This window comes from Saccopteryx bilineata, chromosome 1, assembly GCF_036850765.1.
Source record: "Saccopteryx bilineata isolate mSacBil1 chromosome 1, mSacBil1_pri_phased_curated, whole genome shotgun sequence".
NCBI lineage: Eukaryota > Metazoa > Chordata > Mammalia > Chiroptera > Emballonuridae > Saccopteryx > Saccopteryx bilineata.
Window position 1 is genome coordinate 334,281,009 of NC_089490.1, and position 22,307 is coordinate 334,303,315.

General features: G+C 39.7%; 1 protein-coding gene across 12 annotated transcripts in view; it reads left to right on the forward strand.

Moving 5' to 3' along the window:
- PICALM (phosphatidylinositol binding clathrin assembly protein) overlaps positions 1-22,307 on the forward strand; it is a 134,193-nt gene that overhangs the window by 46,460 nt on the left and 65,426 nt on the right. For all 12 annotated transcript variants that reach the window (XM_066248669.1, XM_066248680.1, XM_066248627.1 and 9 more), the window contains exon 4: positions 3,588-3,690. In XM_066248669.1, coding sequence (XP_066104766.1) covers positions 3,588-3,690 — 103 coding nt within the window. The remainder of the gene's footprint in view (positions 1-3,587; positions 3,691-22,307) is intronic.

Genomic DNA, 22,307 nt, shown 5'->3' on the forward strand with positions numbered 1-22,307 from the left:
TTTATAGAAGGTGATATTTGTGCTGGGCTTTGAAAAGTGGAAGAGAACATGAGTTGCTTAAGCACAGGTACACAGATATACACGAATGCAAAAAAACATTGGGTATTTGGGATATATAGAGCAAATGAGTGTGAATAGAATGTATGGATGATGTATTGGAGAATATGTAGTGGCAGGAGCTCTCAAGAAACTGTTTGGTGCCTAACCAGGTGGTGGCGCAGTGAATAGAGGATTGGCCCAGGACGCAGAGGACCCAGGTTCAAAACCCCGAGGTTGCGGGCTTGAGCGCAGGCTCGCAGGTCACTGGCTTGAAGCCCAAGGTCACTGGCTTGAGTCCAAGGTTGCTGGATTGAGCAAGGGGTCACTGGCTCAGCTGTAGCTTCCTGGTTAAGGCACATATGAGAAAGCAAGCAGTGAACAAGTAAGGTGTTGCAATGAAGAATTGATGCTTCTTATCTCTCTCCTTTTCCTCTCTCTGTCTTTGTCTCCCATTAAAAAAAAAAAAGGATCTCTTTGGGCCAAATTAGGCACAGAAGACTCTGATAGAATTGGGGTCTTGTAATGTAATGAGAAACCATCAGAGTTTTTGGAGTTGAGGTAGAGGGAAGAGGAAATGTTGTAATAAAGAAAGCATGATGACCCAGTGTAGGTGATATTAGAGTAGACATCAGTACTGTTCTGGTCATTGTTCCAGGTTATCTGGGGCAGTGGCCCCCAACCCCCGGGCTGTGGACCGGTACTGGTCCGCAGAGAAAGAATAAATAACTTACATTATTTCCATTTTATTTATATTTAAGTCTGAACGATGTTTTTTAAAAAATGACCAGATTCCCTTTGTTACATCCGTTTAAGACTCACTCTTGACACTTGTCTCAGTCACATGATACATTTATCTGTCCCACCCTAAAGGCTGGTCCGCGAAAATATTTTCTGACATTAAACTGGTCCGTGGCCCAAAAAAGGTTAGGGACCACTGATCTAGGGGACATTTAATGAGAACCTGAATTGTGGCTCATGGAGATAAAATCAATAGAATTTAGTGACTGCTTGTGTTTGGGTTAGGGACTGTTCGGTTCAATACTTGTTTACTTTTGGCAGTTTAAAGTGTTAATTAGAATGAATTGAATACCCTATCTTTCAGAGATTTTTTTTAAGACTGATTATCAGTCTATACATAGGACCAAGTGTTGTTACAAGATTGATTTTACTTTAATGAAATATGTAGTGCTCTAAGCAGTTAAGGAAAAAAATTAAGTATATATATCACAGATAAAACTGGAGTTCTATTTTGGGGGATGTGAAAGAAACTGCTGGCTCATCTTTTTCTTTTTTTTTTTTTAATTTGAGAGAGAAAGATCAGTTTGCTGTTCTACTTATTTATGGATTCATTGGTTGTTCTATGTGTCCTGTCTGGGGATTGAACCTGCAACTTTGGCGTATCCAGAACATACTCTAACCAACTGAGCTAATGGGCTAGGGCTGACTCATCTTTTTATTTCTGCTTCTCCCTTTATTCAGTTTATTTGAACTATGAGTCTGTGGAAAATAATATGCATATTGCTACTCTAGAGCAGAATATATGCATATGTCCATGGATATGGGGTTTTTGTGTCTTACTAGCCACTTTCTTAAGATGGAAGTCGAGCACTTCTAGTGATAAGGTTTTAAAACTTTAATCTTTCATGTAGAGAAAATTTTTAGGCTGTTTATTTAGTTTATGTTCTAAAGAGATTATGAAAATAAGACTGAAGCAATAGTTAAAAGTATATAATTCAGTGGTGTTTTTGAAAAGTAATTTTGATTGCTGATATATTTTGTTGGGTGCAGTCTTGTATATTTTATTAAATATATACTAGGTATTATACCAGGTGTTCATAAATTTCTTTTCTAGTGAGTTTGATACTGTGCACATCTAATAGCTATGAGCTGTACTTGGAGTAAGAATAATGTGGGACCACAAAGAGTTCAGGGAATGTTTCAGAATTTGATCCTTAAAGTATGTGAGGGCAGTTGATTAGAGGAGAACAGTGTGAACTAAAGAGCTGAGAGGAATATGAATGTTTAATACCTTATCAAGTACACTAGCAGTTGAGAAATTGTGAGGGCAGCGATCTATTTATTTATTTATTTATTTATTTATTTATTTTCAGAGAGAGTCAGAGAGAGGGATAGATAGGGACAGACAGATGGGAACGGAGAGAGATGAGAAGCATCAATCATCAGTTTTTTGTTGTGACACCTTAGTTCATTGATTGCTTTCTCATATGTGCATTGACTGCGGGCCTTTAGCAGACCGAGTAACCCCTTGCTCGAGCCAGCGACCTTGGGTCCAAGCTGGTGAGCTTTTTGCTCAAACCAGGTGAGCCCCCCGCGCAAGCTGGTGACCTTGGGGTCTCAAACCTGGGTCTTCCGCATTCCAGTCCGACGCTCTATCCACTGTGCCACCACCTAGACAGGTGGTAGTGATCTTTTTAAAGATTTTATTTATCTCTTTTTAGAGAAAGAAGAGGGGTGGGGGAGGAGCAAGAAGCATCAGCTTGTGGTTGCTTTTCCTTTGTGTCTTGACCAGGCAATCCTGGGGTTTCAAACCCACAAATCTTAGCATTCCAGTTTGACACTTATCCACTGTGCCATCACAGGTCAGGCTGAGGGCAGTGATTTTTTTAAAAATATTTTTTAATTTTGTTCATCGATTTTTCTTCAGTTGCATTTAGTTGGCATTATAGAAATAGTTGCCGAATGAACTGGTGATTATGTTAAATCCAATCACTTTACATTTTCTTTTGGTTCTTTTGGTATTGTCTTTTTGAAGTAGCAGAAGTAATCAAGCAAAGTTAAATTTGTTAGATGAAGATGAGCTAAAATAAAATGGATCTGCTTTTCAGTGAGGAGCAAAAATTTGTAGACTTCTTTAAGTCAGGCAGTAACTGAAAAACCAGGTTTTTCCCTTTTATTACACTGATTAGATTTTATGTTGAAGTTTTCAGATCTCAAAATTCTAATGAAATGTAACCTTAGAATGGTTTAGGTATTTATTTAGAAAGTTTTATTGAAAACATATAATTGATGGTATGCCTTAAACTTGCATAATGGCATTTCTTTCTTTGTAGTATACAGTTATTTTCTGTACTTTTTAATAAGGTTGGCATTCATGGCTATGATTGTTCTCAATAATGTACAACTAATAATTTCTAAGGGATGAAAATTATAAAACTATTTAATGATTTGAGGCGTGGGTTGTGGTTCTGTAGGATGTTAAATATGAGTTATGAGGTTATTAAGTGTTGTAAGAGAACATGTTTTTCTAATTTCTAATAAAAAAAATAGGAATGATGATCAGAAGCAGAGCAGAATTATTGTTTTAGTGAAAGTCTAAGGGGGAAGGTTTTTCAAAGCCATGTATGACGTACCTAACTTTAAAATGTCAAGTCAGAGATTTTAATGTGGTAGTATTCATTAGTCATTTAATTTATATCACAAAATTGAGTTGGAACATGAAGACATTATGGACATTGGATGAAATGAGTTGGTTTTCTAAACAAATTGGGATTTTAATAATTTATGGAAACTTTATTTTTTTTTTACAGGATATGACATGTCTACATTTATTAGACGGTATAGTAGATATCTAAATGAAAAAGCAGTTTCTTACAGACAAGTTGCATTTGATTTCACAAAAGTGAAAAGAGGGTGAGTTAAGCTTTATTTCTTTTCTTTTTCTTGATATCTGATGGATTTGAGTATTTAAAAATTTGAACCAGGAAAATTACTAGATTATGAATTATGGAATTTTAGGTCAATTTAAAAAGCTTGAACTTCGATTTTTCCTTAAAGATCATCAGATACTTTTTGCACAAGTATTTTAAAGTTTTATAACAGCTTTATTAAAATAGAATCCATACCACATAAAATTCACTCTTTTAAAATTTATAACTAAGCGGTTTTTATTATATTTACAAAGTTGTGTAACAAACATCCTATCAAATCCCAAAACATAGCATTTTTTAAAAGTAATTTTTTTATTTTTCAATTATAGTTGACATACAATAATATATTAGCCATTTATATATAACTTACAAAGTGATCACCCTGCCCTAAGAAAACTAGTACACATCAGACATCATGAATAATTGTTGATTATGTTCCCTGTATTTTTACATCCCCATGACTATTCTGTATCTACCAATTTGTACTTCTAAATTCCTTCATTTTTTTCCATCTGTCCTCCCAACACCCCTTCCACCTGGCAATTATTAAAATGTTCTCTGTATCTATGAGGCTATTTCTGTTTTGCTTATTCATTTATTTTGTTTTTTAGAATCCACATATAAGTGAAATCATCTGACATTTGTCTTTCTCTGACTTATTTCACTTAGCATAAAACTCTTTAGGAGTGCAAACTATAAGCAAGCAAACATGTATATCATATTTACACACAATTTGACTAACACTAACCAAACTTATTAAAGACCAATAAACCAAAATGCCAATATATCCCCCCCCTTAAAAAACAAAACTCTTTAGGTACACCCATATTATTGCAGACGGCAAGATTTCATTCTTTGGGGGGGGGGGGCTGAGTGAATACCATTGTATATATGCACTACTTCTTTATTCATTCTTCTGTTGATGGAAACATTAATTGCTTCTATATTTTAGTTAGCTACAGTAAATAATGCTGCAATGAAGATGTGGGTTAATGTGTCTTTTCAATTCAGTATTTTGGGTTTCTTCAGAAAAATACCCAGAAATCCTGAGTCTTTTGTTATAGCCTTTGTTTTAAAGTCTGTTTTTTCTGATATAATTATTGCTACCCCAGCTTTTTTGTTTACTTTTTTATGAAATATCTTCTTCCATCCCTTTACATTTAGTCTCTGTGTCTTTCTATCTGAAGTGAGTCTCCTGTAGACAGCATATTTAAGGGTCTTGTTTTCTTATCCATTTAGTCTCCCTGTCTTTTGATTAAAGCATTTAACCCATTTGCATTTAATGTAATTGTTGATAGATGTGTAATTTTGGCCATTTTATTATTTATGGTTTTGATATTTTTATTCTTCTTAATAAAAGAAGTCCTTTTAACATTTCTTGTATTACTGGTTTGGTGGTGATGAACTCTTTTAGCTTTTTCTTGCCTCGGAAATACTTTATCAGACCTTTGATTCTAAATGATAGCTCTTCTTGGTAGGGTGATTTTGGTTGTAGGTCCTTGCTTTTCATCACTTTGAATATTTCTTGCCAATCCCTTCTGGCCTGTAAAGTTCTTGTTGCAAAAATCAGCTGACAATCATATGGGAGATTCTTGTAGGTTAGGTAAAATTTCAGTTGTTATTTCCTCAAATAGGTTTTCAATTTCTTGCTCTTTCTCTCTTCATTCTAGTACCCCTATGATGTGACTGTTATACTGATGTTATCCCAGAGGTTTCTTAAACCATTGTTTTTCAACCGCTAGTCTGCAGACCAGTCTGCCAGAAATTTCATGCCAGTCAGTGAGAGTTAACCACCTGATGTTGTGTGAATTTAAAGACCCATTGATCTTGTTGAATTTGCTGATGATCAGGGTTATTTTTGCCTTAGTGGTCTCTGAAATAATTCTCCTATTTTCACTGGTCCTTAAATTTAAAAAGGCTGCACACTGCTGCCTTAAACTATCCTCATTAAACACTTTTTTTTTTAATTTTTGCTGCTCTGATTGGGTGTTTTTTGATACTTTGTCTTTCATATCACTGATTTGATCCTTTGCTTCATTTACATAATCTGGTATTGATTTCTTCTAGTGTATTTTTCATTTCTTTTTTTTTTTTTAATTTAATTAGAGGAGGGGAGGCAGAGAGACAGATGCCCATATGTCCCCCAACTGAGATCCACCCGGCAAGCCCACTAGGGGATGATGCTGTGCCCATCCGGGGCCCTTTTGGACATCTTTTGGTCTTCCTATTTTGGCTGCCTCTCTGTTTGTTTCTATGAATTAGGTAGATCTGCTATGTCTCCCAGTTTGGGTAGAGTGGTCTTATATAGTAGCTGTGTTGTAGGGCTCAGTGGCACAGCAGCCGTGGTCACCTGGGCCAGCACTTTTGGGTGTACTCTAATGTGGCCTGTTTGTACCCTCCTGTTATAGCTGAGCCTTGATTGCTGTTGGCACCTCAGTGGGTAGCATTGACTCCCAGGCCGATTGGCTAGATGAACCAGCTGGGACTGCAGCAGAAGAACTGCTGTGTAGGGGCTGACCCCACAGAGTAGAACTTGCTTGAGTGGGGCTCTGGTGCCCACTGACCCTTCCTCTTGAGTGTGTTGCTTTTAAAGGTGGTTGGGTGGTGCTTCAACATGATCTTAAGCTGGCCACCAGGTATCTTGGCTCTTGGTCCTTCCTGGGGGTACAGGCCATGGTCACTGGCTGACTGTGCTTTGCCCAGGGCCACCCAGCATGAGCTATAAGGTAGTCTCCAGCTGGCTGCTCCCTGTGCTGGGCTTGGAGGTGCCCAGAAGAGGCTAAGCTGTGAAATGAATCCAGTTGCCACTAATATTGGACTTTGGGCCACTTAGTAAGATGTTTGGGACATACTGAGTTCAGATGCTGCTTGTTTGGGTTTATGGACCTTTGAGAGGATTTAGGAAAGTCCACAGCATGAGCCAAGACAGGCCATTTGTGTAGAAAAACCACTGGAAGTGGCTTAGGTGGGCCAGAGTTTTAGAGGATCTCAGGGAAGCACCAGGGCAGAGTGAACAGGGTTAGTCAGGTTGATGGAGACTCAGATATGGTACCCACCTGTGCCTGCAGGGGTTGGGCTCAGCAAAGGAACAGTGGCTTCTACCCACATTTCTGTCTGGGAAGACATCTGCCCCTCCAGGCCTCGCCCCAAGGCCATACAATTCACTTCCTCCCCTGTCTGTCTGGCACCCCAGGGCTGGAGCACCAAGTGAGTGAGTCTGAGGAAGTCTGTGTTTGGGTTCTTTAAGAAGTTGTTCCTGGGACTTGAGCAGCCCTCTGTAGCACTCAGATGCAGTTCCTCTGGTTTTCAAATGGGACTTTCTCTTCTTAGCACTGGAACCTTGGGCTGGGGAGCCTGAGGTGGGGGGGGTGGGGACTGGGTCTCCTTACTCCTGGAGGATTTCCACAGCTAACATATCTTTCTCAATTTCTTATTTTTTAATTTATTTTTTTGTTGTTGTTATTTTTCTGAAGTGAGAAGTGAGGAGGCAGAGAGATAGACTCCTGCATGTGCCCCAACCAGGTTCCACCCGGCAAGCCACTAGGGGACGATGGTCTGTCCATCTGGGGCATTGCTCTGTTGCAACCAGAGCCATTCTAGCACCTGAGACGGAGGCTATGGAGGCATCCTCAGTGCCCGAGCCAGCTTTGCTCCAATGGAGCCTTAGCTGCTGGAAGGGAAGAGAGAGATAGAGAGAAAGGAGATGGGGAAGGGTAGAGAAGCAAATGGGTTTTTCTCCTGTGTGTCCTGGCCTAGAATTGAACCCAGGATTCCCACATGCCGGGCTGACGCTCTACCACCTGAGCCAACCAGCCACGGCCTTCCTTCCCAATTTTTTTTTTTTTTTGTATTTTTCTGAAGCTGACAACGGGGAGAGACAGTCAGACTCCCGCATGCGCCCGACCGGGATCCACCCGGCATGCCCACCAGGGGCGAGGCTCTGCCCACCAGGGGGCGATGCTCTGCCCCTCCTGGGCGTCGCTCTGCTGCGACCAGAGCCACTCTAGCGCCTGGGGCAGAGGCCAAGGAGCCATCCCCAGCGCCCGGGCCATCTTTGCTCCAATGGAGCCTTGGCTGCGGTAGGGGAAGAGAGAGACAGAGAGGAAGGGGGGGGGGGTTGTGGAGAAGCAAATGGGCGCTTCTCCTGTGTGCTCTGGCCGGGAATCAAACCCAGGTCCCCCGCATGCCAGGCCGACACTCTACCGCTGAGCCAACCGGCCAGGGCCCCTTCCCAATTTTTAACTGCCTCATGTGGGTGTGGTAATAGCCCTTTCCACATCTTCACCTCTCCTAGGAGTCTCGACATGGTTTTTTTGTATATCCTTAGTATAGGACTTCGTATAGATTAGTTAGATTTCAAGCAGTTCTGAAATGTGGTGGTTCTGTAGTTTATTTGTAATTTTGATGTGGTTGTGGGATTATGCCAGTATAGCAGTTACCTTTTCTGCAGTCTTGACCCCCAAATATTTCATTGCTTCCAGAAGAAACCCCATACCTGTTAGTAATCACTTCCCATTTTCCTCTTCCTCCAAGTCCTGGCAACCACAAATCTACTTTCTGTCTCTGTGAAGTTGCCTGTTCTGGACATTTTATATAAGTGGAGTCATACAATATGTGGCTTTTTGTGTCTGGCTTCTTTGAATTAGCATTATGTATTCAAGTTGTAGCATAGATCTGTGGGTTTGTTTGTTTTTTTGTATGGATGAATAATATTCTGTTGTATGGATTATACTACTTTTTTTTATTCATCAGCTAATGGACATCGAGTGGTTTCTACTTGTTGGCTATTAGGAATAATGCTACTATAAGCATTGGCAAATAAGTTTCTGTGTGGATTCTTTTCAGTTCTATTGGGTATGTACCTAGGAGTGGAATTGCTGCATGATACGGTCACTCTTATGTTGAGCTTTTTGAGGATCTGCCAGACTGCTAGCCTGACCTGTGGTGGCGCAGTGGATAAAGCGCTGACCTGGAAATGCTGAGGTCGCCGGTTCAAAACCCTGGGCTTGCCTGGTCAAGGCACATATGGGAGTTGATGCTTCCAGCTCCTCCCTCTGTCTCTCTCCTCTCTAAAAATGAATAAATAAAATAAAGAAAAAATTAAAAAAAAAAAAAAATAAAGCAGTTCATTGTTTTTACATTCCCACCAGCAATGTATGTGGCTTTGATTTCTACACATTCTTGTCAATACTTATTTTCTGTTCTTTTTTTTTTTTTCCCAGAGACAGAGAGTCAGAGAGAGGCATAGATAGGGACAGAGAGACAGGAACAGAGAAAGATGAGAATCATCAATCATCAGTTTTTTGTTGCGACACCTTAGTTGTTCATTGATTGCTTTCTCATATGTGCCTTGATCGCGGGCCTTCAGCAGACCGAGTAACCCCTTGCTCGAGCCTGTGACCTTGGGTCCAAGCTGATGAGCTTTTTGCTCAAACCAGATGAGCCTGCACTCAAGCTGGTGAACTCGGGATCTTGAACCTGGGTCCTCCATGTCCAAGTCCGACGCTCTATCCACTGTTCTACCGCTTGGTCAGGCGATTTTCTGTTCTTTTATTATTATTATCGTTATTATTATTATTATTGCTATCCTAGTGGGTGTAAAGTGATCTATCATGATATTTTGGTTTGCATTTCCTTGGTGCTTAATAATAAATGTCTTTTTATGTTCTTATTGGCCATTTATATATCTTTGTGAAAATGTTCAAGTCCTTTTACTTGTATTTTAATTGGGTTATTGGTCTTTTTATTGTTGAATTGCAAGAATTTTTTTTTTAAGATTTTGTTTATTGATTTTAGAGAGAGGAGAGAGAGAGAGAGAAAGGAGGTAGGGGGCAAGCCAGGTGCATCAACTTGTAGTAGTTGTTTCCTGTATGTGCCTTGACGGGGCCACCTGGGATTTTAAACTGGCGACCTCAGTATTCCATGTCGACACTTTATTTTGTGCCACTGCAGGTTAGGCACAAGAATTTTTTAAATATAGTTTGGATACCAGTCCCTTATCATATATTGATTTGCAAATGTTTTCTATCCCCCCATGGCTTTTCTTTTTATTTACTTGATGGTATTTCTTGAAAACCAAATTTTTAATTTTGATGGCATCAGTGTATCAATTTTTTTCTTTGGTTGCTTGTACTTTTGGCATCACTTCTAAAAAAACAGTTCTTAATCCAAGGTTACAAAGATTTTCTCCTACATTTTTTTTAATAGTTTTGTAGTTTTAGATCTTGCATTTTAGGTTTTTGATCTATTTTGAATTAATTTTTATATATGGTGTTGGGTATAGGTTCAGATTTATTCTTTTGTATTTGGATAATCCAGTTGTCCTTAGCACCATATGTTGAAAAGACTGTTCTTTCCTGATTGAATGATCTTAGAAAATGAATTGATTATAAATATAAAGGGTTTTTTTGGACTCTTAAGTTCTGTTTTGTGGATCTGTGTCTATCCTGATGTCAGTCCATACTATCTTGCTTACTTTTGCTTTGTCGTAAGTTTTGAAATTTGGAAGTAAGAGTTTTCCAGCACTATCTTATTTTTCAGTATTGTTTTAGCTATTCTGGGTCCCTTGGATTTTCATATGAATTTTGGGATCAGCTTATGAATTTCTGCAGAAAAGACAGCTGGGATTTTGATAGGGATTGCATTGACTCTATAGAGCAGTTTGGGGAGGAGTATTGCAATCTTCACACATTTTTTCTAATACATCAACATAATGTCTTTCTGTTTTTCTTCTTTATTTCAGTGCTACTTTGTATTTAAGGTTCTTTTTAATCTTAGAGGCAGAAGACATTTTTTTCTATACCTAAATAATACATAGTTTTTCTTGGCACGTAAACTAACCACCCAAATGTATAATCAGTGCTTCTGTATCTGATAGTACCTGGTATGTGGATTTTTCTTAGGCTATTTAATGACACTCCATGAAAAAGCCACTCAAGACATTCTTAAGGTGCATTGTGGTTGTGAAGGCCTGCCCTAAGGTGAATCTGGCTTTTGCAGAATTATTCTGGTGAATGCCTTTTTAAGTTTCTCTGCTATTCAAAGATCTTAAAGATCTAACCAATTAATATGTCTTTTTAAATTGTTCTCTTGAAAGGTTAAGTTACTAGACTGAAAATTGAAATTTAACATAAATATAGATATAGCCTCTTAGTTATTCAAGAAATTTTAAAATTGAACTTAAATGTTCTATGTTCACTGCTCCAAATTTAGTCAAGAGGTAATAAGCTTGGAACCTAACCAGAATTAAAATTCACAGATTGTATTTTATATGTTTAGGTACCTTGTAAAAGATTATAGTAGTGGAGTCCTGGCCGGCTGTCTCAGTGGTAGAGCATTGGCCAGGCGTTTAGAAGTTCCTGGTTCAGCTCGCAGTCAAGGCACACAGGAGAAGAGACCATCTGCTTCTCCACCCTTCCCTTTTCTCCCCTTTTCTCTTTCTCTTTCCCTCTCCTTCTCTTTCCCCCTCCAGCCATGGCTCGAATGGTTTGAGTAAGTTGGCCCCCATGCTGAGATAGCTCCATGGCCTCACCTCAGGCGCTATAAATAGGTCAGTTGCCGAGCAACAGAGCAGCAGCCCCAAATGGGCAGAGCCTCACCCTTTAGGGGGCTTGCCAGGTGAATCCAAGTATGGGCGCCTGAGGGAGTCTGTATCTCTACCTCCCCACCTCTCGCCTAATTAAAAAAAAAAAAGTAGTGGAGTTTAGTTTAGAAGTCTGATTCTTAATTCCAATATCCTATCTAATAAACCATTTTCCATTTGGGCTTATATTAATAGTTCACTCTTAAGTATGTTTAGTAAAAATTTATCTTTATGATATGTGTACATTTCAGATTAATAGATTCTAAAAATAGTAACTTTTTTTCTAAATTAAAGGGTCAGTCTTGAGATTGAGAAGAGTTGCATTTCTGTATTTAATAAAGCAAACTTTTATTATTTGGATGAGAAGAGCCCTTGATTATGCACAATATAATTATTATTGAATTTTTTTAAAGTGAGAGGTGGGGAGATAGACTCCTGTGTGCACCCCAGTGTGTATCCACGCGGCAACCCCCATTCTGTGCTGAAGCTCTAGTCAGTTGAGCTATGACTAGCCTAGCTATCCTCAGTGCCCAGGGCTGACCTCGAACCAGTTGAGCCAGTGGCTGCGAGAGGGGAAGAGAGAGAAAGAAGGGGGAGAGGGAAGGGAGGAGAAGCAGATGGTCACTTCTCATATGTGACCTGACTGGAGATTGGACCTGGGACAGTCACACGCCGGGCTGATGCTCTATCCACTGGGCAAACCGGTCAGGGCTAATTAGTATTGATTTAAAAGAAAATAATCTTATTTAATGCTAAGGAAAAGGAAAGTAAGTCAACAGGATTAAATTGAGTAGAAGGAACCAAGAAGCACAAAATTGACATATGAACACAGATAGATAGATACACACACACACACACCCCTATGCATGTACCAAATTGTATAATTAAGAAAGAAAAAATATAGGACATTGGGTGTAAGTTTGAGAGCATTATAGTCATTAAAATTTATTATGTCTTGGCAAAAAATCTTACTAGACTTAGTTTTGGAGAGGAATTGTGCAGCAGCAAATAATGTATTTATTAGGGTAATCTTTTAATTGAATTTATTGGGGTGAGATTGGTTAATAAAATTATATAAGTTTCAGGTATACAATTCTATTATATATCATTTGTATGTTGTATTGTGTGTTCACCACCACCCAAAGGTAAATCTCCTTCAGTCACCATTTATCTCCCCTTTAACTCTTTCTACCTCCCTTCAACCTTTTTTCCCTCTGGCAGGGCAATAAATTTTTTTTTTTTTTGTAATTTAGGCAGTGTAGCACCCAAACCTGTAGGAAATGTTAACATTTTGATGTATCTAATATATTTTCTGTGTTTAAATACAAATGTGTATGGAGGCAATAGATTACATAAATTTTAATTTTTTATTTAATACTATAGTATATGAAATTATAATATTTTGACATTGTTTGAGGACTGCTTTTCTCCTTTACTATATAATTTAGACATTTTCAATGTTTACATATATCCATTTCATTCTTTTGAATGGCCGTAGAATTATGTTCTAGATGTACATTTGATTTATTCTTATTTTTATCTTACAAAAGCAATACATTGACTATCCTTTTGCATATAGTTGCAATCTATCTTGAGAGAGAGACAGTGAAGGAGAGGGATGAGAAACGTCAGCCTGTAGTTGCAACACTTTAGCTGTTCACTGATTGCTTCTCATACATAGGTTCATGTGGTGGTGGGGGGGCAGGCTCCATCCAACCAAGCCAGTGACCCTTGCTCAAGTCAGTGAATTTGGGCTCATGCCAGTGACCATGGGATCATTTCAATGGTCAAATTGACAAGCCTGCGCTCAAACCAGCGACCTTGGGGTTTCAAACCTGGGACCTCAGCATCCCAGGTTGACATTCTGTCCAGTGTGCCAACACCAATCAGGCCATATGGTTGCATGCTTCTTCTTCCTTTTTTTTTTTAAAGCTAGAGGAGGGAAGATAGACTCCCTCGTAAGCCCCAACCGGGATTACCTGGCAACCCCTGTCTGGGGCTGATGGCTCAGTGCCTGTGGCTGATGCTTGGAACACCAAGGTGTCCTCAGTGCCTGGGGCTGACGCTTGAATAAATTAAGCCACTGGCTGTGAGAGGAGAAGAGAGAAAGGGGAGAGGGAAGGGAAGAGAAGCAGATGGTCACTTCTCATATGTGTCCTGACCCATGATTGAACCTGGGATATCCATATGCAGGGCCCTCGCTCTATTCACTGAACCAACGCCTATGGTTACAATCTTAAGTGAAGTATTTTGTAGAGTAAGTTCTTAGGATTGGGATGCCAAAGGATACATATTATATATACATTTAACATTTAAAGGGAAAACACCAAATTGTTTTTATAGAAGTTGTGCTAGATTATTGGCAAATACAGTTATAAATGTCTTTCACTCTATTCTCCCATCCTCATGAAAATGTAACTAATTAGGTGTTTATTTTATACCAACTAACTGAACAATTCAGTAAGTGATGATAATTTAGTCTCTTTAAAAATGCCACTCGTGCTTTGTTAATTGCTTCAGTGTTCTTTGTCCATTTCTCTTTTGGGTTTATTTTTTTTTCTGTTGTGTTGAATAGCAATAAAAGCTCACAGCCTGTTTAGTCAGAGGAATCAGGGTTTGAATTTTAGCTTCACTCCATTTAGATAAGGGACATTAGTAAAATATTCAAGCAGTTTACTGACTTCTTAAAAATAATTTTATTCTGAAGTAATTTTACTTCCAGAAATTTTGCAAGTATAGATAACTTCTATACACTTGACTCAGAGCCACTAGGTTTTAACATTTTGTCACATTTGCTTAATCTGTGTGTATAGATTTTTTTTTCTGAACTTTTTTTTCTGAACCATTTGAGAGGGAATAACCTACCTCATGCCTGCATTTTTTTTTTTTTAAAGATTTTATTGGACCCTGACCGGTTGACTCAGTGGTAGAGCATCGGCCCAGTGTGTGGATGTCATGGGTTTGATTCCCAGTCAGGGCACACAGGAGAGTCAATCATCTGCTTCTTTCCTTCACCCCCTCCCCATCTCTCTCTCCTTCTCCTGCAGCCATGGCTCATTTGGAGCAAGTAAGCCCCAGGCACTGAGGATGGCTCCATGGCCTTGCCTTAGGTGTTAAAATAGCTCGATTGCCAAGCAATGGAGTAATGGCTCCAGATGCCCCAGGTGGGCAGAGCATCACCCTTTAGGGGGCTTGCTGGGTGGATCCTGGTTGGGGCACATGTGGGAGTCTGTCTCTCTGTCTCCCTGCTTCTCACTTAAGGAAAAAAAGATTTTTAAATTAACTTTTAGAGAGAGTGGAGTTGGCAAGCCCAGGTCAACTGGTGACCTCAGCATTCCCAGTTGACGGTTTATGCACTGTGCCATACAGGTTAGGCTACTTAATGCCTTATAGTTTGTATCTCTAATATTTTCATGCATATTTAAGAATTAGGCTTTTTTATTACATATCTATCAGCTTGCTAACCTTTTTCATTATGGCATGCAAACTGACACTGTTTGTACAGGACAGTGGATTAAATGGAGAAGACTCCTTGTGGCCAAAATATTAGGGTCCACTGTCTTCACACTTCTGTAACCCATTTGTAGTCTAGTTGTATGCTGTGGCAGAGTTGGGAAGCCTTGGGTAGCATTCATCTATTAGGATTATTGTGAAAATCAAATGAAATATTGTATGTAATGCTTGGCATTACATGGCAAACATTTCAGTAAATAAGCTTTTTTAAAAAAATTGAATTGTATTAGGGTGATACTGGTTAACGTAATTATATAGGTTTCAGGTACCCAATTCTTCAGCACATCACTGTATAAATTTTCTTTTTGTATTAGGAAATAAATTATGAATTACAAATATATTTTATTTTATTTTTATTTTTTTATTTTTTATTTCTCTGAAGCTGGAAACGGGGAGAGACAGTCAGACAGACTCCCGCATGCGCCCGACCGGAATCCACCCAGCACGCCCACCAGGGGCGATGCTTCGCCCACCAGGGGGAGACGCTCCGCCGTGACCAGAGCCACTCTAGTGCCTGGGGCAGAGGCCAAGGAGCCATCCCCAGCGCCTGGGCCATCTCTGCTCCAGTGGAGCCCTGGCTGCGGGAGGAGAAGAGAGAGACAGAGAGGAAGGAGGGGGAGGATGGAGAAGCAAATGGGCACCTCTCTCCTATGTGCCCTGGCCGGGAATCGAACCCGGGTCCCCCGCACGCCAGGCCGACGCTCCACCACTGAGCCAACCGGCCAGGGCCTTTTCTTTTTTTTAACATTAATAAAAGTTTAAAATCTTGTGATCAAAATTGTTATTTTTATATATATTTTTAAAGATTTTATTTATTTTTAGAGGGAGAGAAGGGGGAGGGGAGGAGCCAGAAGCATCAACTTGTAGTAGTAGTTGCTTCTCGTATGTGCCTTGACTGGGTAATGCCAAGGATTTGAACCAGCGATCTCAGCATTCCAGGTTGATGTTTTATCCAGGTCAGGCATTGTTTTTTTATTTTTAAGGCTTTCTGTTTTTTAAGCATACTCAAAGTGGGCTTTTCCAAACCAGAATTATCAATTACCTATTCATTTTTTCATTGGAGTTATTTATGGATTCAGTAATTTACACTTAAATTTTTGATTCATTTGGACTGTATCTTGGTTTAAATTAAGTGAGGTGGAGACCAATTGAAGTTTTTTTGTTTTTTTTTCTGGAAACAGAGGGGGGGACAAATTGGGACAGACAGGAAGGAAGGGAGAGAGATAAGAAGCATCAATTCTTTGTTGAGGCTCCTTAGTTGTTCATTGCTTGCTTTCTCGTATGTGCCTTGACTTGGTGGCTATAGCAGAGTGAATGACCCCTTGCTCAAGCCAGCGACCTTGGGCTCAAGCCAGTGACCATGGGGTCATGTCTATGATCCCACACTCAAGCTGGTGAACCCCTGCTCTAGCCGAATGAACCAGTGCTCAAGCCAATGACCTCAGGGTTTCAAACCTGGGTCCTCTTTTGTCCCAGATTGATGCACTATCCACTGTGCCACCACCTGGTCAGGCCCAACTGTAATTTTTAATGGAAATTTAGGATATTTAAAAATCAAAATTAATTATTACCCAGTAGTGGTTAAATAACTTTATACTTGTATATTCAGTTGACCCTTGAAAACATAAATTTGAACTGTGCAGGTCCACTTTTAGGCAGGTTTTTTGTTGTTGTTTTTGTTTTATTGATTTCAGAGGAACAGAGAGAGGAGGGGAGAGCGACGGAAGCATTCATTTGTTGTTGTACTTACTTGTGCATTCGCTGGTTGTTTCCTATATATGCCTGACTGGGATTGAGCCTGCAAACTTAGTATTTCAACACACTTACTGACTGTGCTGACCAACCAGGACCTTATGCAGGTCTTTTGATATAAATATATACTTGGTCTTCCATATCTCCAGTTTCAAATCCATGGGTGCAGTTAACCCACTGTATGCATTGTTCTGTGCCATTTTATATAAAGAATGTGAACATCTGTGTACTTTGGTGTTCATGAGAGCTCTTACAACCAGTTCCCTGCTGATTCCAAGGGACAAGTTATGTTCTTGGGAAGTCAGAAGTTACACGCAAATTTTCAACTGTGTGGGCCTGGTGTTCCTAACCTCTCTGTGTTAAGGACCAACTGTACTTTTATAAAGCCCCATTTTTTTGTTATTCTGGGAAATTCAAGTTATTTTTCAAGAATTCACTGATGACATTTCTTTGAGGAACCTTATTTCTGTTGTTAGATTTTATAGGGCACTGATATCCATAAGAGTATAGTCTTACATATTCATATATTCAGGACTTTCCAGAGTGCTTAAACCAGGGGTCCCCTAACTATGGCCCACGGTCCTCATGCGGCCCCCTGAGGCCATTATATCCGGCCCCCGCCGCACTTCCAGAAGGGGCAACTCTCATTGGTGGTCAGTGAGAGAGCATAGTTCCCATTGAAATACTGGTCAGTTTGTTGATTTAAATTTACTTGTTCTTTATTTTAAATATTGTATTTGTTACTGTTTTGTTTTTTTACTTTAAAATAAGATATGTGCAGTGTGCATAGGGATTTGTTGATGGTTTTTTTTTATAGTCCGGCCCTCCAATGGTCTGAGGGACAGTGAACTGGCCCCCTCTGTAAAAAGTTTGGGGACCCCTGGTCTAAACATTGTGGATGTTTAATAGTTTTTGAAAAGATGACTTAAATGAGTTTGTAAACAGTGCATTAAATTGTTCAATGAAAAATGGATCCAATAAATTGCATGTAGATTTGTTTCTTCAGTTGGTTAAACATTGGCCTCTTCACTTTTTTGTTTACTTTATGTTTCTTGGTAGTATTAAGTGATGTTGAATTATCTTAAATTCTAAATTGGTCCAATTCAAAGTGACAAGACATTGTTATATAACAAGCAAACAACAACTAATCCAGCTGTTGTATGTGAATAAGGACATGGCTGATTAGTCTTTAACCCATTGCTGTTATATTTAGTAAGCAAGTATCTAATTGTGATCTTTTTAAAGAGTCATAAAAACTGGTCTTCTGTATGAAGTATGAATTGTCATGCATTTGGATTGAATCATGTTCAGGCATTTGGGTTTGTAAATTATTTGAATTTTTTTGAAGTCTGATATAGCATGGGATAGCTGTTAAGATTCTTCTTAATTAAGAAATTTAAAGTTCTCTGGGGAGAAATGATGTGGAGGCTAGTGAGAGGGAGAAATTAGAAATATCCCCATAATTTCTTGTAGAAGTCACTGGGGACATGGCACTATTTACTGGGAAGACTTTTGGGGTTGGGTAAGGGAGCGTGTAGTGTTGAAAAGTAAGGGTTTCGGGTTGGAAATACTGGTTTTGAGATACCTGTGACTTGTACAAGTGGAGATATCAAGTAGGCAGTTGGATATACTAACTTGGAACTTGAGAGTTCTGGTTTGGGAATATAAATATGTCAATAGTATTTTGCTAATTTCTTTCTTGGGAATGGCAAATCACCAGGGGCATAAGTATAGAATGAGGGGAGAGGGCTCAGAAATAACATGAGATATACAATATCTATTTTAGCAGATGGATAAAGAATGAAGAGCCAACAAAAGAGATAGAAAAAGTGATATTGGGCCATGGCTGGTGGCTCAGTGGATAGAGCGTTGGCCTGGTGTATGGATGTCCTGGGTTTGATTCCTGGTCAGGGCACATAGGAAAAACAACCATCTGCTTCTGTTCCCCTTCCCCTCTCCCCCTCCTCTTCTCCCCTTCCTCTCTTTCCTCCTCTTCTCCCTCACCCCTCCTCTCCCTCTCCCCCTCCCATAGCTAGCGGCCCCAGGTGCTGAGTGAGGATGGCTCAGTACTTGAGCATTGGCCCCAGACAAAGTTGCTGGGTGGATCCCACTCGGGGCACATGCAGAAGTTTGCCTCATTATCTCCCCTCCTCTCACCCAAAAAAAAAAAAAAAAAAGAAGAAAAAGATATTGAGGTAGGAAGAAAAGGAGAGAGAGGAATAATAGAGGGTGCTAAGAAAGTAGAGTATTTCAAGAATGAGGAAACTTTTGAATGATGTTGGGAAGTCTAGTCAGATAAAGTTAAATAAGTAGCCATTAGGGATGCAACATGGAATTTGTAGATCATCTAGAGCAGTGCTCCCCAGTCCCCAGGCCGCGGACTGGTACCAGTCTGTGGGCCATTTGGTACCGGTCCGCAGAGAAAGAATAAATAACTTACATTATTTCCGTTTTATTTATATTTAAGTCTGAATGATGGGTTTTTTTTTATTATTTTCTTTTTCTTTTTTTACTTTTTTTTACAGAGACAGAGAGAGAGTCAGAGTGAGGGATAGACAGGGACAGACAGACAGGAACGGAGAGATAAGAAGCATCAATCATTAGTTTTTCGTTGTGCGTTGCGACTTCTTAGTTGTTCATTGATTGCTTTCTCATATGTGCCTTGACCCCGGACCTTCAGCAGACTGAGTAACCCCTTGCTGGAGCCAGCGACCCTGGGTCCAAGCTGGTGAGCTTTTTATTTGCTCAAGCCTGATGAGCCCACACTCAAGCTGGCAACCTCGGGGTCTCGAACCTGGGTCTTCCACATCCCAGGCCAACGCTCTATCCACTGTGCCACCGCCTGGTCAGGCTGTTTTATTTTTTTAAAAATGACCAAATTCCCTCTGTTACATCTGTCTAAGACTCACTCTTGACGCTTTTCCTCGGTCACGTGATACATTTATCCATCCCAATCTAAAGGCCAGTCCATAAAAATATTTTCTGACATTAAAGTGGTCCGTGGCCCAAAAATGGTTGGGAACCACTGCTCTAGAGAACTTTGTGGTAGCAGTGGTGGTGGTGTGTGTGTTTGTGTGTTTGAAGAATGGTGACTCTAGAGACCTTGCTTGCATGTTCATGGGAATGATCTAGTGTAAAAGAAAAGATTAATAAGCTGCATTGTCCAGTATGGTAGCTACTTGCCACATGTGACTATTTAAATTTAAATTGATTAAAATCAAAGTTTAAAAATCACTTTTCCATTTGTATCAGCCACATATCAGATACTCAGTAGCTACATGTGGCTGGTGTCTACAATATTGAGTGGTGCATACATAGAACATTTCTATCATTACAAATAGTACTGTTGGACAGTGCTGTGTTAGAGGAAAAGAGGGCAACCAGAGAATCGTCAGGGTGGCAGCTAGAGGACTGACCTGTGAGTGGCATTTAAATTTGCTAGAAAGAAACTTTCTCCACTGTATAGGAACAGACCAGGTGTAGTTTGGTGGCGAGGTGACCAGGTCGTCTTTTTGTCATTTTCTATTTATGAATGAAGTATTTTGGGAGTTAAGTGCTGAGAGTTGGTGTGTTGGATGTGGGGAGGCAAGAAAGGGTGGAGTGGTGGAAGGAGATTTGAAAGCATACTTAGAGGAATTCACTAGAAGGCTAAGAGAATTGCTGGCAATGCTGTGTCCTCATTTGAAGTTGATGACTGAATTTATTGTAGTTTTATCAATTTGCTCAGTTTTGTGGTTTTCCTGACAAGTTCTCAGCTGTATGTTACCATCATGGAAGATGTAAAAGTTTTCTCACCCAGGATTGCACATTTGCCAGGTAACCGCAAAGGAAGAAGAGTACACAGGAGTTAGGGGTATTTGCAAAGGAGTGATTATAACAATTCTAAGCTAGATGAAGGAAGTAAAATATAGGTAGTAGTGGGGTTGGTACATTGATGTTTATTAGTTTTTGCCATGGGGATAATTGACTCAGGCTGGAAGGTTAAAGGTTACTGTCATAGGATAAGGTGTCTGAATTTTGTCTTCTCATGGTGGTGGTGGTGGTGGGTGATTGATGTAGCTTTGGCGAGAGTCAGGCTCTGACCATGGGAATAGGAACTGCAGTCAAGGGACTTTGAGATTAAGATGTTGGATTGGTAGTACATGTAGATGTTGAAGTTAATCAAGAAAAACTGAGTCAAAATTCAAGTCTTTTGTGATGGAGGGGAAATGACCAAGAGGTAAAAAGTGACCTCAGCAAGGAGAGAGAGGAAGAACTAAAAGGAGACTAAATGGTGACTGATAAAATGAATGTGTGAGATTTATATGAAAACAGTTGCAATGAAGGAGTGCTATCCTTATCCCAAACTCCATCGGTTGGTACCAAACAATACTAGTAGTTTAGTATTTAAGAGGTTTACAGTGTGGTGATTATGAGGGCAAAGAGGGAAGGTGGAGTGTGTTGAGAGGATAAATGGTGATGGATGGAGACTTGACTTGGGGGGGGGGGACACAGTGTAGTGTACAGAAGATGTAGAATTGTGCATCTGAAGCCTGTATAACTGTTAACTAGCACCTGTGGTGGCATAGTGTGGATAAAGTGTTAGCCTGGAATGCTGAGGTCATCAGTTTGAAACCTCTGGCACACATATGAAAAGCAAGCAACTATGAGTTGATGCTTCCTGCTCATAACCACCCCTCCCCACCTTTCTGTCTTTCTTTCTCCTCTCTCTAAAATCAGTAAATAAAATCTTTTTTTATATTTTAAGAGAGAGAGAGAAACAGAGAGAAGGACAGACAGGCAGGAAGGGAGAGAAATGAGAAGCATCAGTTCTTCACCTTAGTTCAGCAGAGTGAGTGACCCCTTGCCTCAAGCCAGCGACCTTGGACTCAAGCCAGCGACCATGGTGTTGTGTCTATTATCCCACACTCAAGCCAGGGACCACGGGGTTTTGAACCTGGTCTTCTGAGTCCCAGTCTGACGTTCTATCCACTGTGCCACCACCTGGTCAGGCTATAAATAAAATCTTTTAAAAAATAAAAGTAAAATTTAAAAAACAAACTCTGGCAAAAAGTACTATTGTTGCTTTTCATTACTTGTTTTTCTGGCTTCTGGGTTTGTGATTGAAGGGGTTAACTCAGAATGGAGCAGCTGGTTATAAGTATGGTTCATTTGTAAGTTAGGGATAGCTTGCACACTTTTTGAAAGTGCCTTGTTACTCTGCCAAAAGGTTCCAAAAGCTTTGAAGTCTAATAGGGTAAGGTTTATATCTATAATGACCCTACCACCGATTAGTTCTCTGACCATTGACAGTCATATATATAACCTCATGATCTAAAATTTCATCACGTATAAAATGAGATAGGACATTCATAGATTTTTGTGAGGATTTGCAAAACATACATCAAGTCTTTAATGTGGAGTATGATAGATAATAAACACTTAGTGTTAATTGTGTGCCTTAGCCCCCGTACCTTTTATGTAGTGTTTTTGTCAATACAGTAGTTTTGTAAAATTAGAGTTTATTTTGTGCTGCTCATATTTCTCTATCTTTAGAAATATCTAAAGAAATATTTAAAGGAATCTTTTTGGAATTTTATAAAAATATTTCTTTTAATACTCAGTTATTTAATGGTCAGATTAGAATGAGTTGGTAAAATTGACTTTTCTTTCTTTTCTTTTTTTTTGTATTTTTCTGAAGTTGGAAACGGGGAGGCAGTCAGACAGACTCCCGCATGCGCCTGACTGGGATCCACCCGGCATGCCCACCAGGG